Consider the following 19,583-nt stretch of genomic DNA (forward strand, 5'->3'; position numbering starts at 1 on the left):
ACGGAGCACGAACGTCTGTTCAAACTTTGCGTCTGATCCGTGTGAGTGCTGCTGGGATATCTCTGCTGGATGAAAGAGTTTTCACATTTATGGGCAGCAGTGTGGACATGGTTTGACAGAGTGAAAGCTCACACGGCCGCTGACTGACGCTCTGTTTTCTCTCTGCAGGACGACTGAAGCTGACGGCCTGAGAGAGACCACGAGACACGTTTGCAGGGTGCCAGCCAACACCCTGAGGGCCTCTCTCTCCTTCCTCTCCTCCTCCCTGGATTTATTAACCTCCACAATCTGAGGGAGCAAAGACTCAACTTTACAGACTCGTGCTTTAACGGTGAACGAGGCCAAACGTGCTGATCTCTGAGGCTTCTTCTTTGCTGTGTTGAACATTTAGAGACTCTGAAGAGAAACCACTGACGCTTGAAACTTTCTCGAGCTCCTCCGATGTGGACTGAAAACCTCAGAACACTTTCTGCCCCCCCTCTCCTTGCAGTATATGCTTTCCAATCACAGTATTTCTTTTTATTGTTTCTTTGTAAAGTTGCACTTTAAACTTTTAGATTATTTTCTAACCCACAGTTCCAGATGTGGTTGATTCTAATATATGCATAATATGGTTCTATATTTATGTTTGACAGGCTTTAATCCCGTTGCTTGTTTTGTTTGATTTGAGGATGTGCGCCTTGAGAACTTTTTGCTGAGGTTGAACTGAACGAGTTCTCGCTACAATCCCAGAGACGGTCGGATTGATCTTGTTTTGCCGCTCGTCTTGAATCATCCTGTGTAGTTTTCTAACCGGGGCTCTTAGTCCTTGCAAGTCCGTCTCGAAACAATCAGGGTACTCCACTGATATCAAGCTGTCCAATGAGACACGAGCAATACGAGGAGATCTTCTGTGTACATGATTGTTGTTTTTCCGTTCCTGTGGATGTTTCCTGTTTTTACTCCGAGCTGACGGAGCCTCGTCTCTCTTCGGCTCCTTCATCAATAATAAGACTCCAATCTTCTCCTCGTGAGCTCCCGCTGTCGTTCGGTCACCTCTGTATAAAACTGATGAGGTGACCTCTGACCTCTAACAGGACAGACCTGTAGCTGTTGACCCGGTGCTGAGCGTGACATGAAGCAGGCGGAGCTGGTAGTTAGTTGTAGTTGTAGTGACAGGAATGCTTAGAAACGCGATGAGCTGCTGTGTGTTGTTGACCTGATGATAAAACCGTCTGCTTGCTTCGTGTCTGCTGTAGATTTCTACAGTTTGTTTTTTTTGTATTCCCTTTTTAATAAACGCTCTAAAAATCAAACCTGCTGATCTGTGTCTTTGTGTTTACGACTGTGATGCATCATCTCTTCTTTGAACAACACTCTGTGAACGTTTGGGAAACGAGGAGACCAGTTTCTGGAGTTTTAAAGGGAAATGGTTTCTCTTAGCACGGTACAATTTGAACCTCCATTTGTAGATGAAGCGACAACAGTATTAAAACACAGGGGGCTTTTTGGAAGGGATTTTGAGCCCATGCAGTGATCTCCACGACAGAGTCATGTCTGTGTTTAATGCAGTGACTTCCACTACAGAGTCATGTCTGTGTTTAATGCAGTGACTTCCACTATAGAGTCATGTCTGTGTTTAATGCAGTGACTTCCACTACAGAGACATGTCTGTTTTTAATGCAGTGACTTCCACTACAGAGTCATGTCTGTTTAATGCAGTGACTTCCACTACAGAGTCATGTCTGTTTTTAATGCAGTGACTTCCACTACAGTCATGTCTGTGTTTAATGCAGTGACTTCCACTACAGAGTCATGTCTGTTTAATGCAGTGACTTCCACTCCAGAGTCATGTCTGTTTTTAATGCAGTGACTTCCACTACAGTCATGTCTGTTTTTAATGCAGTGACTTCCACTACAGAGTCATGTCTGTTTTTAATGCAGTGACTTCCACTACAGAGTCATGTCTGTTTTTAATGCAGTGACTTCCACTACAGAGTCATGTCTGTTTTTAATGCAGTGACTTCCACCACAGAGTCATGTCTGTTTTTAATGCAGTGACTTCCACTACAGAGTCATGTCTGTTTTTAATGCAGTGACTTCCACTACAGAGTCATGTCTGTTTGTAATGCAGTGACTTCCACTACAGTCATGTCTGTTTTTAATGCAGTGACTTCCACTACAGAGTCATGTCTGTTTTTAATGCAGTGACTTCCACTACAGAGTCATGTCTGTGTTTAATGCAGTGACTTCCACTACAGAGTCATGTCTGTGTTTAATGCAGTGACTTCCACTACAGAGTCATGTCTGTTTTCAATGCAGTGAGTTCCTCTACAGTCATGTCTGTTTTTAATGCAGTGACTTCCACTACAGAGTCATGTCTGTTTTTAATGCAGTGACTTCCACTACAGAGTCATGTCTGTGTTTAATGCAGTGACTTCCACTACAGAGTCATGTCTGTGTTTAATGCAGTGACTTCCACTACAGAGTCATGTCTGTGTTTAATGCAGTGACTTCCACTACAGAGTCATGTCTGTTTTTAATGCAGTGACTTCCACTACAGTCATGTCTGTTTTTAATGCAGTGACTTCCACTACAGAGTCATGTCTGTTTTTAATGCAGTGACTTCCACTACAGAGTCATGTCTGTTTTTAATGCAGTGACTTCCACTACAGAGTCATGTCTGTTTTTAATGCAGTGACTTCCACTACAGAGTCATGTCTGTTTTTAATGCAGTGACTTCCACTACAGAGTCATGTCTGTTTTTAATGCAGTACTTCCACTACAGAGTCATGTCTGTTTTTAATGCAGTGACTTCCACTACAGAGTCATGTCTGTTTTTAATGCAGTGACTTCCACTACAGAGTCATGTCTGTGTTTAATGCAGTGACTTCCACTACAGAGTCATGTCTGTGTTTAATGCAGTGACTTCCACTACAGAGTCATGTCTGTGTTTAATGCAGTGACTTCCACTACAGAGTCATGTCTGTTTTTACTGCAGTGACTTCCACTACAGAGTCATGTCTGTTTTTAATGCAGTGACTTCCACTACAGAGTCATGTCTGTTTTTAATGCAGTACTTCCACTACAGAGTCATGTCTGTTTTTAATGCAGTGACTTCCACTACAGAGTCATGTCTGTTTTTAATGCAGTGACTTCCACTACAGAGTCATGTCTGTGTTTAATGCAGTGACTTCCACTACAGAGTCATGTCTGTTTTTAATGCAGTGACTTCCACTACAGAGTCATGTCTGTTTTTAATGCAGTGACTTCCACTACAGAGTCATGTCTGTTTTTAATGCAGTGACTTCCACTACAGAGTCATGTCTGTTTTTAATGCAGTGACTTCCTCTACAGTCATGTCTGTTTTTAATGCAGTGACTTCCACTACAGAGTCATGTCTGTTTTCAATGCAGTGACTTCCACTACAGAGTCATGTTTGTTTTTAATGCAGTGACTTCCACTGCAGTCATGTCTGTTTTTAATGCAGTGACTTCCTCTACAGTCATGTCTGTTTTTAATGCAGTGACTTCCTCTACAGTCATGTCTGTTTTTAATGCAGTGACTTCCACTACAGAGTCATGTCTGTTTTTAATGCAGTGACTTCCACTACAGAGTCATGTCTGTTCTTAATGCAGTGACTTCCACTACAGAGTCATGTCTGTTTTTAATGCAGTGACTTCCACTACAGAGTCATGTCTGTTTAATGCAGTGACTTCCACTACAGAGTCATGTCTGTTCTTAATGCAGTGACTTCCACTACAGAGTCATGTCTGTTTTTAATGCAGTGACTTCCACTACAGAGTCATGTCTGTGTTTAATGCAGTGACTTCCACTACAGAGTCATGTCTGTTTGTAATGCAGTGACTTCCACTATAGAGTCATGTCTGTGTTTAACACAGTGAGTTTGATCACTGTAAAAGTATTTATTAGTACATCTTTAAAGTAACAAATCAGTCCATGCAGACAGTTGGAATAAGTCTTCAGTCCTGAGTCCCCACATGTACAACTTTATTTAAATAAACAGGAGAACTGTACATTTATCATCGTGTATCTAACAGTGTGAAAAGTAGAGAGAGTAGAAAAGGACAATGACGATGTTTAAAATCTCTTCAGTGTCTGGGAATGTGGTTCTGGTTTTTCTCTCCTCAGGTGAACTCCTGTGTTTGAGAAAGTCAGTCAATGATAGTCACATCCTGAGAACAAAACGAGTCCGTGCTCTCAGCAAGTCTGTAAAAAAACCTCTAGTCTACATCCAGTGTAACAAAGTGATCGAGTGTTTGAGCCTCAGAGTGTAACGACAGATCCACATTTCAGGTGAGACTATCTCTACAGTAACGACCTGTGTTCATTAGTGAGAGGTGCACTGAGGAGGATTTTGGTAGACTAGCTACTTCCAGTCGTCGTGCTAAGCTAAGCTAACAGACTGCTGGCTTCAATTTCATATTTATTGAGAGATGAGGAGATCCATTCAAACCTCTCAGGAATGTTTCAACTTGAGTTTAGTTTAGATTTTGTTCTCAGGATATTTTTGTTCAGATTGTCGTTGTACTCTCAGAGGGGAGAGCTGACCGTCTTAAACTCGACCCTGCAGCTTGTGATGAGCTGAACCCGTGGATTGTTGAGTCTCTGGCTTCTGTACTGCAGCATTAGTCTGCGTTCAGGACTCAGACCTGCGTCTGTGTCAGACTGTTTCCTGCAGGACGCTCATCAAACCGACATGATTCTTTGACAAACCTCAAACTGTCAGCGTGTTTCTTTAGAGAACAGAAGATTAAATAACACTTTTATTCACACAGTTCTTCTCCCTCCATCGGGAGTGACGGAGGCCTCTGGAGGGTTTCAGTCACATGACCACATCGAGACACAAAGTGCAGAAATGTTTGAACAGGTGAAGCTTGGAGCGAGCTCCTGCTGCAGGTCAGCTGACACCTGAGGATCCCCCACCGTCTGATTGGCAGGCTGGATTCGGGTGGTTCAGTTCAGTCTCTCTCAGAGAGCGTCGTCGAGCGGCGCCATGAGCAGCTGCAGCTCTTTGAAGGCGCTGCCGTGACGGCCGACCTGCGTCGATTTGTTCTTCACCACGTTGCTCAGGTTCTTCAGCTGCTTGCAGCACGCTCTGCACTTGTGGTGTCTACAGCAACACAACAAAACACAACAAACACATCATCAGTCCAGATCGTAGTAAAGGAGAGGTCACATCATGATAACAAAGAGCGATAAAAGAAAGGAACAGGTACAGGAAGCTGCAGAGGACAAACGTTTGTTCTGCTATTACAAAGCTTCAAACTCTCGACACCATGACAGAGAATCAGGATGTTTTTGAAGCTCCAGATTAAAAAGTTAACCTCATGATGTTTTTACATCCAGAGGAGATGAAGACTGTTCTCTTTCTAACATTAACAAGATCCCGTTTCTAATTTAACCTCTTTATAAGCTTTGAGTGAGTTTGATGCACACTAAAGGTGCATTTCGACCAAGAGTTCCGGGGTCTTTTAGCCCCCAGAACTACTTTACCCTGAAATAAAAGGTTCCTGTGCCCCCATTGTTGTCTGCGTTTCGACCGCGGGGCCCCGAGTAGCAAAGACGTTTCAACACGGCTTTAAAATCCTTTTGAACTCAAAAAGCCGTGGCAGAGATCGGCCGGTGCTTTGGTTTAAACGGCGACCCTGTTAACTGGAGACTCTCAGCCGGATGCATCCCTCATAAACGTCTTTAGACGATCATTAAATATCTGATGAGGATATTGAATCTTAAAACTCCCTCTGTGTTTCAACAGCTGTGTAAACTCCACAAACACTGACACGTTCAGCTGAAGGTCTCCAGTTTAGAGGGTCACTTTGAAAACCGGAACACCGGGAGGAGAGACGCATTCACGAAGGGCTGAGAGAAGACTACTGTTACAAGCTGCTAAATCAAGAGAATCACAGCTTCTTCTTTTGAAAAGTACACACACATACAAAAAAGATAGAACAAATAAAAACTAATGAAAGAAAGAGAAATCAAGTGAATCACAGATGGAATAAACAATGACTGAATGGTTTTTTCGGAAAAATTTGAAAAAAAATATTGAAAAAAATTTAAATTTAAATTAAATTTTGAAAAAATAAAAAAAGATGACTAAAAAAATTTGATTTTTTTTTTTTTTTTAATTCGAAAAAAAAAAAATATATATATATATATATAAAAAAAATTGAAAAAAAAAAAAATCGAAAAAAATTTGACAAAAAAGTTGACCCGGTTCCTGTTGAAAAAAAAAATGTCCTCAAATTTGAAATTGTGCTCCAAAAGCAGAAAAACATGAACATGGCCGGTGTTTTGGTTTAAACAGCGACCCTGTTAACTGGAGACTCTCAGCCGGATGCATCCCTCATAAACATCTTTAGACGATCATTAAATATCTGATGAGGATATTTTGAAATCTTAATAAAAGCTAAACTAGTTTGCATTCCCAGGAACTCCCTCTGTGTTTCAACAGCTGTGTAAACTCCACAAACACTGACACGTTCAGCTGAAGGTCTCCAGTTTACAGGGTCACTTTGAAAACCGGAACACCGGGAGGAGAGACGCATTCACGGTGTGCTGAGAGAAGACTACTGTTACAAGCTGCTAAATCAAGAGAATCACAGCTTCTTCTTTTGAAAAGTACACACACATACAAAAAAGATAGAAAAAATAAAAACTAATGAAAGAAAGAGAAATCAAGAGAATCACAGATGTGTGTGATGTTATTGTGGACGGAGGGAGGAATAAAAACACTGCGGTTAATCTACCAATCAGACACGTTCAGCATTGCAGGCCCTGCCCTCTGAAAGCCCCCGGGGCTTTTTGAAAAGTACCACCCCCCCTAGCAGGGGCTTTTTAGGGGGGAGATTATCTACCCCTGAACTAAATTTAGACCCTGGGTCCACCGGTCGAAACGCACGTATTTCAGGGGTAAAGTTCCTCTGGGCGAAAAACGCCTAAAGCACCAGCACTGAGTTTAGTTCCCTCGCAGAGTGCCTGTCCACTTGTCTCTGAGCAGTTTCCCTGTGTCCTGCAAGTCGGCTGAAATCTGTCACTACAGAGATGAATGCAAATAAAGTGATTTTTCTACAATTTAGTTACAAAGGACAAAAAGATGCAGAGATAAATGCATCATAATAATGCACTTTGGTCACAAAAGTCCGGTCTGTCTGCAGGACGAGACAAACATCAACTTTTAAAGAGTTGTTCTTCAATGCCTTTAAGATTTTTAGACTGCTGTGACTCACCGCTCCTCTCGTGTGATGTCCACTCCCACAGAGGGCGTTGCTTTCAGCGTGTCCGAGATCAGCATCCAGAAGTGCTTCATGATGAGCTTCAGAGACGTGCAGCCGGTCTGCATGTAACTGATCACACACACAGAGAGAGAGAGACGGTCACACACACACACACCTTTATGACACATGTCTGGGTCATCTCATCTTTGCAGGACTTATTCTACAGTCTTACAGGTTTTTCAGAAAAGACTGTTTTAATTGAATTAAAATAAAGATGTGAGTGTTATAAGACAGGGAGTTTAGATGCTCTGTTTTATCTTCATGGTTCTTTAAAGAGCAGCTTCAAACCAGCGTTTAGCCGAGTCACCAGGACTTGGACTTGGATTTAGTCTATATTAATTTAAACTTTCTCCTCCTCTTTACACTTCTTTGCCTTCTTAGAGAGAAAACTACGAATACATTAAATGACATAATCCAGAATGGAAGAAGGTGTGCTCAGAGTCGCTCACCTCTCATATTTACTCTGCAGCAGTTTGTCAATCTGAGGAAGGATCGTTGTGCACAGGTCCAGCTTCCACAGAGACCTGGAGGAAGGGTTAGGATCACGATTCAGGATTAAAACATGAGGTCTGAGTGTCGTTCATCCACAATTACTTACATTTGACTTTATCCAATCAAAACAGTTTAAAAAAAATGTGTTTATGTTTTTATAATACCATGAAAGATATCATGGAATATAATGAATATCTGTAGTGGAAGTCACTGCATTTAATGAATATCTTCTCTACATATTTAAAAGTATTTCTGAAGAGTAATTGAATGTGTGTCGTACGGCTGCAGGTTGATGATGTTGAGGATGTCCACTACAATAGAAAGGTCGTTCATGGAGACAGCAGCATCGAGAGCGCTCTGCAGAGAGGAGGAACACAGGATGTGAAGAAGTCATCCATGCAGAATTCAGTTATTGTTTTATTGGCTGCTGGAAATTGTTTACCAATCCTGCCCTGAGCAAGTAAGTCTCACCTTGATGTCCTCCCGGGCCCACACCCCTCGGACCGTCTGCAGGTTCTTGTGTCGGCTGCTCAGCATCACACACATGGTGTCGTGACCCTTTTTGATCTGTAACAGCGCCTCCTCGTCGCTCAGAGCGCCGGCTCGGTTGTTTGGAGAAGACTGAGGAGAGAGACAGAAAACAAATATGGTTTCCTCTACACTCCAACCCAACGACGCAGGGACTATAAACTAAGATTTCCATATGATCAATTTTCAACAGCAAAGCAAAGAAACTCTTCCAGAAGTTGTTCCTTTGAATAAAAAAGCTCACCGGCAGAAAGTCGGCCACGTTCAGGCCGATGGGCTCGTTCCTGGTGCTGAGGATGATTTTAGGTTGTGGTTTGGACTTCGCCGTGATGACCACAGGCTGAGAGGGAGGAGGCAGGCCAGAGGAGGGAGGGTTGGCAGGTGGTGGGACGACAGCCGAGGGGACAGGGCGCTTAACGCACGACACCACTGTAGGCTCCACCCTCTGAACAGGGGTGGAGGAGGCCAGCGGAGCAGCCTGGAACACATTGAAACACCTTTATGTTACAAAACATGAACACTACACTCAGAGGGAAGCACTGAAGCTTCTGCTGCGTTCACTGACCTGCTGCTTGTCGGGAAACGGAGATATCATATCCTTCAGCTGACGGCCGATCGCTAAGATCGTCTCTGAGGAGAGAAAGACAAATCAAACCTTCCTCAGAGTCCTCGATCTCAAACACGGCACACACAAAGGTTCTACACTTCCTGTGTCTGATTACACTTTTAAAACCTCACTTTCCTGTGTGCTTGACTTTACCTTTAATCTACTTTAACTTGAATTTATCTGAGCTAAATTAACTTTACTTTACTTTGAATTTATCTCCGATGTAACAGCTGTATATTTCCACATCCCTACAGTTACAGAGTTATAATCTTATTCATGTAGAGCGCTGTTTGTGTTGTGTTTTGACTAAGGTTAGGGTTAGGGGTTAGGGGTTATGGTAAGGGTTAGGGTTAGGGTTAGGGTTTGGGTTAGGGGTTATGGTAAGGGTTAGGGTTAGGGTTAGGGTTTGGGTTAGGGGTTAGGGGTTAGGGTTAGGGTTTGGGTTAGGGTTAGGGTTAGGGGTTAGGGGTTATGGTAAGGGTTAGGGTTAGGGTTAGGGTTTGGGTTAGGGGTTAGGGGTTAGGGTTAGGGTTAGGGTTAGGGTTTGGGGTTAGGGGTTAGGGGTTAGGGTTAGGGTTTGGGGTTAGGGGTTAGGGGTTAGGGTTTGGGTTAGGGTTAGGGGTTAGGGGTTATGGTAAGGGTTAGGGTTAGGGTTAGGGTTTGGGTTAGGGGTTAGGGGTTAGGGTTAGGGTTTGGGTTAGGGGTTAGGGGTTAGGGTTTGGGTTAGGGGTTAGGGTTAGGGTTAGGGGTTAGGGGTTATGGTAAGGGTTAGGGTTAGGGTTAGGGTTTGGGTTAGGGGTTAGGCGTTAGGGTTAGGGTTTGGGTTAGGGGTTAGGGTTAGGGTTTGGGTTTGGGTTAGGGGTTAGGGGTTAGGGGTTAGGGGCTAGGGGTTAGGGGCTAGGGGTTAGGGTTTGGGTTAGGGGTTAGGGTTAGGGGTTAGGGGTTAGGGGTTAGGGTTAGGGGTTAGGGGTTAGGGGTTAGGGGTTAGGGTTAGGGGTTAGGGGTTAGGGGCTAGGGGCTAGGGGTTAGGGTTAGGTTGTGCACCCTGACAGTGGAGTTATGCCGGACTCACCGTCCTCTGGAGGAGCAGGGAAAGGTTCAGACATCTTGGGAGGAGTGCGAGCTGGAAGAGAGAAGAACTGAATCATGACTGGGACACATAAAAGTCAAACACGACTCTTCAGATGAACTCGGTTTAATCCGGTTGTTTGTTGATGGTCGACCTACAGATGGCGTTCTTCGGCTGAAAGATCTCTTTGAAATCTTCAGCGTTGTGGATTTCAGCGGACGACAATTTCTCCTCCGCCTCGTCTTCACTCGGGCTCCGCCTCTCACCTTCAGGGCTCCGCCTATCAGCTTCTGAACTCTGCCTCAACCTGATGACATCACAACATTAGACTGAGTGACAGCAGAACCAGGATTTTACATGTATCGCTTAAATGTGATTGATGGTACCATCTGAAGCTTTTCTTTACAAGTGAAACCTGGTTCCATATTCTTCTTTCTTGTTGATATTAAACTGTAACTTGTTGTTTCAGGATGTTTGGAATCATCTACCAGTCAGGGTCCGGGAGGCAGACACCCTCTCTACTTTTAAGAGTAGGCTTCAAAATTTCCTTTTTGATAAAGCTTATCAAGCTGGATCAGGCTTGGACCAGGTCTTAGTTATGCTACTATAGGCTTAGACTGCCAGGGGAACTGACACTGACACACTGGGATCCTATCTCACCCCCTTCCCCCCTCAACGCCCTCATCACTTACTTTAACTCTTCCTGTCCCATTAAAGTTACTAACCATAGACCTTTCTGGAGTCCCTGAGCTCCTTTGTTTCGTAGGTTCCTCTGAGCTGCCGTAGACGTCCTCCTGCTGTGGACGTGCCGGACTCCAGCGGCAACAGCTTCTACTGCTTGTGTCATCACTATCACCGCTCCCTCTCTCTCTTATTCTCCTCTATCCCTCTTTCCAGACCCAACTCGGTCGAGGCAGATGTGTGTCTAACATGAGTCTGGTCCTGCTGGAGGTTTCTGCCTGTTAAAGGAAGTTTGTCCTCGCCACTGTAACTAGCTAAATACTGCGAGGTGCAATGCTCATGATGGATTAAGTTGGGGTCAGACTGAGTCTTATCCTGTCTTGGTGTTGGGTCTCTGTTCATAATTTGACATAGAGTGGTCTAGACCTCCTATGTTTGTAAAAGAGTCTTGAGATAACATTTGTTGTGATTAAACTGTGAAGAAAATCAGGTGCACAAACTCTGCAATATAAAATGTACACTGATGCATCTGATGTGTCGTCTGTGTGATCGGGAGCCGAACCTCTGTGAGCTGCAGGTGGTTGTGGGTCTCTCGTAGTTCCTCCGCAGCGCTGCTCCTTTGGGATCCTTGGGCTCTGTGAGCGGCTGGTTGTCCTTGATGATTCCTTGGATCACAGAGCCACCGCTCTTCTTCACCCGCTTCAGATCCACCACGTAGGACGACACACTGGAGAGCTCATGAGACACTCCGATCTGACAAAGCAGAGGAGAGCAGAGAGATGAGGATACAGGATACAGGTTCATAATAAACAGTACTGATTTGATCCTGTAGGCGGAGCTACACACCAGCTGCTGGTTGCACACTGCGAGGTCAGCGACTTTCCCCCAGCCCACAGGCACCACATCGAAGCAGCGGTCGGGCTCCCAGCCAAAGACCCTCAGAGAGTCTGTGGCCCCGCTGTACAGACAGCTGCCATCAGGGCTGAAGAATATACTCCTGAACACACAGAGCAGAGGTCAGAGGTCACAGTTCTGCAGCATGTCGTTCAACCTGATACTCTGACTGTGAACAAAAACTCACCTGACGGGAGTCGTGTCTCCCTCCAATGAGCCAATCATCCTGAACTTCTCCAGATCCCACAGCTTGATGGTCCTGAGGACAAACAAACACAGGAACAAGAAAAACAAACACACCAACTCTCTGTTAGCGTCCAGGATTAGGGTCACAATAATGCAGCTTAAAACACCAAGCGGTGGGAAACAGTAACAGTTCATGTTCATACAGAGCTTTATGATTACACAACATCAACAGGGTGAACTTTTTTAATCATTTCAACAACAATCAGAGCAAAGCGGCTGAAACGAAGTCCTGACGGGAGTTACAATCCACCCTGAGGTGTTTGAAACAGGCTCTCAGGTCGTACCTGTCGGAGCTGCCTGATGCCAACAGGTACTCGTTGGGGTGAAACTGAACGATGTTGACGGCCGCCGTGTGAGATTTGAACTCTGTGATTGTCTTTCCCTGAGTGAGATCCCACAGCTGATGGAGACAGGAGACAAAAGACAACATAAAGCCAGAGGAAATCCTTTTTAATCTGACCATTACATATCACTAAATATTCCAACCTCCCCAAACTGTGCTTTAAAGGTGACATATCACGCTTTTTTCATCAATATATATTGGTCTAAGAGGTCCCCAAAACATGTCTTTAAAGTTTATGCTCAAAAAAACACTTTGAAATCAGATTTTGGTCTGCCTGAAAAACCCTCTTCTTCAGTCCTCCTCAGAACAGTCTGTTTTCTCTCTGACCACGCCCCCTCAGGAAGTGGATGTGCCTTGGCTGTCCAGCAGGTTGATCTAATGTTTACATGTTGGCTGAATATACACGACTGCTCAGAGATCACGTTACTTCAACCCTCTGAATCTGATCCAGAATCTGATCCTGACGGAGAGGCGCCTGCAGCAGGACCTGAAGGATTCTGAAGGATTGGTCACAGATTTAGTGTTTCTTGTTGTTTTATTTATCAGTATGTCGACGTGTGTCTTGGTACACAGCTACAGCTACGAACATGTAGCTATGTGGCTATGCTAACTAGCGCTAGCACTTATCCTTGATAAATACAAATCATCCACTAGATCTTCAAATCTGCAGACGTGGGGAGTAAAACCGACCTTTGCCAGAAAGGCAGCTGGACCTTTCTGAAGGATTGGTCACAGATTTAGTGTTTCTTGTTGTTTTATTTGTCAGTATGTTGACGTGTGTCTTGGTACACAGCTACCAACATGTAGCTATGTGACTATGCTAACTAGCGCTAGCACTTATCCATGATAAATAAAAATCATCCACTAGATCTTCAAATCTGCAGACGTGGGGAGTAAAACCGACCTTTGTGTTTATTAAGACAGCCTACAACTAGCATGCCTCCCTCCTAAGCTCCTTGTTAGCACACATGTGTGCAGGTAATGAAAAACGGAGGAGGGATTCAGTATTATTTTATACAGTCTATGGGCTGAACAAGCTCCGAGCTCTGACTCCGTGACAGACCGGATATTGTTGTTACGTAACAAAAACACGGAAGTCCGAAACGGCTCGTTTCACACACATTTACAGAAAGGTGGAGAAATCAGAACAGGGGCAGAATGGATTCTTTTCATTCTCGGGGGGTTTGTAGACAGGTACACATATTTCAGGTAGAGAACCATTAAAAAGTCCATTTCGCATGATATGTCACCTTTAAAATAAAAATCTGATGACTAAGAGGAAAGCTTTTGTAACTTGAGACACAGGAGACACTTTACCTCAGGCTGTGATACACACTTACTGAAAGAGGATACATTCACTGTTGGTTTAACACTGAACATAATAAAAGTCCTCACATTTACTTCAAACTAGGGTTGTAAATATCAAGTATTTTCAGTGTTCGATCTTTGGAAATGTTTTTCCCCCCTGAATCAAGTTTTCCTTCACAACACAATGTATATAACTGACAGTATGGAATATCTACGGATCGTATTGAGGTGTTCAAAATAATAAACATGCTGAATATCCTTTTTATCCCAGTTTGTACCTTGACGGTGCAGTCGTCGCTGGCTGAGGCCAACCACTTCCCGTCTGGACTGAAGGCCAAACTCCTCACCGCCTGAGTGTGACCCTGCAGTGCAAACACAAGAACAAGCAACATTATGTTCTGAGGCAGTGGAAGTTATCACTTTATATTAACACTAAAAGCTGTGGACTTTGTGTATGGGAGTGAAAAGATCATCTTAAACCATCTCTGAAACAATATGAATCTTTAAAACACACACACACGCTCAAGTATTACCTTGTATCTGAACACGTATCCTTTCCTCCGCACGTCCCACAGCTGACAGAGAGGACACATTCATGGTCAGATAAAAGGAAATGACATCATTAATGCAGATTCACATTCTTGATCACATGTTTATACTCACAGGGTTGTATTTAAATGGTCTTAAGAGCCCTCTGTGATAAAAAGCATTACCCAGCCCCTGACTCTAAACTTCACCTTTAAATCAAGACTTTATATTCAGTCCTTAAAGCCGTGTGGACGAGCAACAGAGTCCTCACAATGCAGGAAAGAAAACTTAGAATCTGTCCTCACAAACACACGAATAAACACACACACACCTTGATGTTTGTGTCCATGGAGCTTGAGGCAAGGAAGTCTCCAAACGGATGGAAGCCCAGGCTGGTGATGTTGGCTTTGTGTCCCATCAGAGTCCTTAAACCTGAAGAGGACAGGAAGCAGCAGAGTTACATCGACTGACTGCAGGACTGAAGGTTCAGAATCTCCAAGACCACATTTCTCCACGCCCTGAGCTTAACTTGCAAACTGACTTTACACCTTGGAGAGATAATCTAACTTCTGATAGTGTTTATAATAAAAACACAAGTGGAGAAGAGGATTTGGGTTATGCAGAAAAGGCAACAAACTAGATCTCACTCTTTGCAGCCTCCAGGTCCCAGATTCGTATTGATCCAGACCTTGAACCGGCCACCACCTGCTCCTCTGAAATGTTGAACAGGACACACTCCACTGGGTTCTTGTGACCCGTCAGACTCTGAGAAACAGAACAAACACAACAAGTCAAAGAAGAGAGATTGATGGTCATGACAGTAAAACAGTGATCAGCGATGTCTCACCATGATGCAGTTGGCCTTGCTGACAGCCCAGATATTGACCGTGCAGTCCTCCCCTCCTGTGGCCAGCAGGCGGCCGGAGCTCTTTGCCAGAGACAAACAGGAAACGCTGCGGGAGTGAGCCTCGAACTCCTCTGCACAAAAACACAAAGAGAGGAGTATGATCAATATCTCCAGTCACCATAAAAGAGGATGTTATTTGAAGGTGTGACTCACGTAGCCTCCATGAGATCTTGGTGGTGTTGGCAGCAGCCATACTGGTCACACTGGGAGCCTGGCTGCTTTGTTTGAAATCCTCAACCAGTGCCGAGGTTAATGCATCAAGTTAAGTCAGGACGACCGAGGACAGACATCAGCTTCTCTTTCAGCCTGAGCTCTGAGCGTCCTCCTCCTGCAGAGACGACAGACACATGAGCACGGTGTTGGATTTCTGCAGATACACACACGATCATGTAAGACTTTGTTCCTCACAAACAGCTGGGGTGCTGTTGCTCTTATATTTTGGTATCACTGTCACAGTTTTAGTGTTTATCCAGACAGATACTCAGGTTTTGCTTTGCTTTAGTCTTCTGGGACCCAATTATTAACCGCAACAGATAAGTCTTAGTTAGCAGCATACATTTTGACTTTCAGATTGAACAGGAATAACAGAAATCAAACAGCTGCATGGTTTTTAAAAAAAAGCGTACTGTGACTTTAAGTGTACCTGATTCTCTAAAAAGGAAACACACTGCACAGCTTCTCCAGCACTGCTTCAGTATAGGTCACGGTGGAGAGGAGGAATGTGAACGGGCTCAGTGTGGTGCCTTTAAGAAGATAAAGAGGGGCTGTATAACATGTCGGGCTGCAGGTCGTACTACATTACTAAAGCTGATTATTTCAGTGTTCATGTTACATTCCTGCAGACCCAACAGGAGGACATTTATGTCTCATCTCATTACAGTGATTTAATGAGTACTAGTGCAATAAGCGTGAATTAATCCTACACCTTTCTATCTTAATGTCTTTCACATATTCATGCTGTTTTTATCTTCACTGAGGAGAAGTTCGCTTCACAAACAGATTTATAATTCATGTATGCATTTCCATATTTGTTGAGCCTTTGAGTCTGGATGTTGATTCTCACATCTCAGCAGGTTCCACTTCCTCAAGAAGCTGAACAGGTGAGCTTAGAGGTTAGCATTTCTGCAACTTCAGAAACTGTGAATTAAATAACTGAACTCCTATAATGATCAATCCATGTACATTTCAATCTTTTTCTCTCTCCTTTAAATTATGGGCGGTGGAGACAGAGTACTTTTATATCATGTTTTTGTGTTTTGATAGTTCGACATTTCCGACTGGTTTGTGTGGTTTCATGTTGATGTTGTTTGTAACTGGATGTCAAACTGGACATCATCATCTTGCTGCAAAACAAATCCACCCACGGGTATAAATATGTAACCTAATCTAACACTTTTCTATTTTTTAATCAGTTATGAGGGTTGTTGTTCCACAGGGTTTGTCTTAAGTCTGGTTTTATTTACTATCTATCTAAATGCTGATGACTCTGTATTGTATTATTTTGCTGATTCTGTTCAACCTGCCGTCAATTACTTCAAACACTCTTTAAACAATCTGTGTAACACCCTCAATGACTTAAAGTTGGTGCTTAATACAGACAAAATATAAATGATGCTGTTCTCCAGAGAAACAGAGCAAAATAATGTTCATAAAGTCATCAGCAGCTCGGCTTTTAACTAGAACTAAAACATGATCCCACATCACCTCAAATTTAGCATCCCTACATTGGACTACCTGCTGTTTAAAGCTCCTGTGAGGAACTTTCAGCTTGTGTCGTTTTTGTCGCCCCCTATAGGCAAACATAAACATCTTTTAACTTCTCTGACCTTGTCCTGCTCACACTCAGGTAGAGTCTTTCTCACCAACAGTCTAATGTGTTACTTATTGCGAATATTTGACTTTAAAAATGTGTAAAAATGCTTTTTTTTTTAAGCGTGCTGTCAATCATCTGGTCTGACGCCTACCCCCTTGAGCGTTTTCAAGCATCAAAAATAAAAATATGGAAGTTGTTAATCGTGTCGCTGATGGTCTGGTTTGCTTTAGAAGGTCATGAAGAGACATCAGTATCAATTTGGACCTGAATCACAACTTCTCAAAAACTCCTCACAGGAGCTTTAAGGATTGATTTGAAATACTCTTTTCCCTCTGCATACACTACATGGACAAAAGCATTTATCCACATCTGTTCATTACTGAATCTAGGTGTTTCAATCAGGCCTCTTATCTCTGATCTTAATGCTTCAGAATACCAACACATTGTGGACAATGCTCTGCGTCCAACTTTGTGTCAACAGTTTGTGGAAAGCCCTTTTCTACTACAACATGACTGAGCCGCTGTGCAAGAAGCAAGGACTATAAAGACCTGGAAACACACAGAGCCCTGACCTCAACCCCATCCAGCACCTTTTGGATGAGCTGGAACGGAGATTGCGAGCCGGCCTTCTCGTCCAACATCAGCACCTGATCTCTCCAGAATGAACAGGCACACATTCACACAGAAACACTCCAACATCTGTGGAAGCTGTTACAGCTGCAAAAGGGAGACTAACTCCATTTTAAAGTGAATTTTTGATTCTAATGTCATTATAGTCCCTTTTGGTCAGGCGTCCAGATAGTGTATTTCAGAGCCAGGACACAGTCTGAGGTCCTTTGCTGCGACTCTGGACCAGCCTGCCAGAGGAAATTAGACTTGCAGAGTCAGTCCCTTATTTCATTTCATCACTCAAGACACCTTTATAATAATAAATATTCTATTTTTCATGTTTTACCTTTCTGTTTTTATTGTTTTTCTGAGGCACTTTGTTACCTGCATTGAAAAGTGCTCTTAAAATAAAAGCATCATTATTATTAATTGAATCCTTCTCTCTGTAGTTAACTGGAGAGCATTTTAATAAATCTTGTTTGTTTGATTGAATGAAGTCATGATCAGTCAATCTCCCTCTTGGATCGTTAGAGTCCCAGTTAACACAAAGGGGTTTGGGTAAAGCAGCAGTAATGAGATAGCTAACTTAATCTATCTTAATGCAGAGTTAATGTTTAGTAATCGTATTAAGATCCACATCTTAACTCATTTATCAAACGTCATTTAGTAAACACATTAATAAGCTAAAGTGAGGACTGTATCAGAAACAGTGAAAACAGCTGACTATAAATGAATAAAGACTGTAGACTCTGGTGAAGAGTCTTAAAGTCTCTGATTACTGAGGATGATCTAACAGCTAACGCTGGTTAGCAGCTCACCTGTTAAAGCAGCAGGTTAGCTAATTAATGCTAGCTGTCATCAGAGCGGTCACATAAACAGAGAAACAAACCTCAGGGTCGGGTTACCTTCGTCTGTCCGCCGGTAACCATCGGACTCCTCGGGGGGTCAAAGTTTAAAGGTCAGACCGTCGATGGTTAAGCTGTTTTAGGAACCCATGAGAACTTGTTGACAGTCTGGTGTCTCCTCGGCGGCTGCAGCTTAGCAACTGAGCCACAAACCACGTACTTCCGCTGACGTAGTAAACCTACGTTTAAAAAAAACAAAAACTTTATTGACAGATAATTGTTAACAACAAGGAAATAAAACAGTATCATGTTTTTTTTTTTACATGAGTTATTATACAAAATGAATAAATAAATACAATAAAATAAAACTAAAAACTGCTTTAATTGAAGATGGTTTGTCCTCAATGAAATACTGTATAAAAAGTGTTTAAATATGTATTTCTTTATTATATTATTTGACGTGTTGATCACTATCATTTGGTAGCATCATTATGAACTGTGGAAAAATCCATTACGAAGGAGAATTATGCCTTTAAAGTCAGCCAGATTCTACAGAGGAGGGTTAGGACCTCTGAAAAACATTTTTGGGAGGGCAGGCGAGAAAAAACATTTTTAAAGGTGTTTTTTGTTATTTTATTATTCCTCTTATAATTCTGACTTTTTTTCTCAGAATTCTGAGATTACAGCAGAAAGCAATTTTTTTCTCAGAAAAAAAATTGAGCCTTAAACTTTTTTTTGTCTGCTTGTCCTCAAAAATTCGGACTTTTTTCTCAGAGTTCTGTCATTAATCTCAGATTTTATTTTTGATTAATTACACCTTAAAAAAAATTATATTTACATTTTTTTTCCAATGGCCCTAATCTTCTTCCGTAAGATTCCTTCTTCCACTGTATCTGTTTATCGTCATAATATTAGCATTAAATCAGTATTTAAATGTTAAAGCTGATGTAAGTGGAAGCAAAATGACATTTAATTACAATGGAGCCTACTTAGCATTTAAAAAGCTTGATGTGTATTAAAAAAACTGCATGCATCTCAAATGAAATACAGCAACTGTTTTTCATCCTTTCTGTTGTCAAACAATGCTAATGTGTGTGTACAAGCTAAAAAAAACATAATTTTGTGTTACTTGTCATAGAAGGTTTTGTCTTGCTTATTTACAAGGAGAGGTTTTAACAGCAGATAGATTCAATAATACACTCCGAATCAGTGGGTGCAGAGAATGAAACAGAAGAATACAGGAATGGATTTATTTAGCATGAAATATACTCTACTATATTTGTTTGCTTTCTTAGTTTAGTTATCTATCTGTTTTATGTATCTGGATCTATGCTTTGAAAGCATAATTTTCCTTTGTAACAGATATTCCACCGTTTATAATGACTACCAAATGATAGTAGGGAAGAGGATTGTCTGGAAAAAAAAATTAAGGT

At 42.5% G+C, this 19,583-nt stretch overlaps 1 protein-coding gene across 5 annotated transcripts; it reads right to left on the reverse strand.

The window, feature by feature from the left end:
* Nucleotides 1-3,969: 3,969 nt before the first annotated feature.
* katnb1 (katanin p80 (WD repeat containing) subunit B 1) lies at nt 3,970-18,389 on the reverse strand. 5 transcript variants are annotated; one of them, XM_034679872.1, is made up of 21 exons: nt 18,195-18,389; nt 15,527-15,626; nt 15,037-15,211; nt 14,824-14,954; nt 14,624-14,741; nt 14,308-14,408; nt 13,982-14,023; nt 13,727-13,810; nt 12,082-12,197; nt 11,739-11,810; nt 11,504-11,654; nt 11,220-11,410; nt 10,135-10,283; nt 9,980-10,030; nt 8,866-8,930; nt 8,545-8,778; nt 8,244-8,393; nt 8,053-8,129; nt 7,730-7,804; nt 7,233-7,349; nt 3,970-5,113 (listed from the first exon to the last, which is right to left on the reverse strand). In XM_034679872.1, exons 3-21 carry the CDS (start codon nt 15,074-15,076, stop codon nt 4,972-4,974), a joined length of 2,106 nt encoding a protein of 701 aa, XP_034535763.1. In that variant the 5' UTR covers nt 15,077-15,211; nt 15,527-15,626; nt 18,195-18,389; the 3' UTR covers nt 3,970-4,971. The 5 variants fall into 5 exon arrangements, with proteins under 5 accessions (XP_034535763.1, XP_034535765.1, XP_034535762.1 ...); XM_034679874.1 differs by having other exon boundaries at nt 18,211-18,374; XM_034679871.1 differs by lacking the exon at nt 15,527-15,626 and having other exon boundaries at nt 18,211-18,374.
* Nucleotides 18,390-19,583: the final 1,194 nt, after the last annotated feature.

Source organism: Notolabrus celidotus, chromosome 3 (genome assembly GCF_009762535.1).
Source record: "Notolabrus celidotus isolate fNotCel1 chromosome 3, fNotCel1.pri, whole genome shotgun sequence".
Lineage (NCBI taxonomy): Eukaryota > Metazoa > Chordata > Actinopteri > Labriformes > Labridae > Notolabrus > Notolabrus celidotus.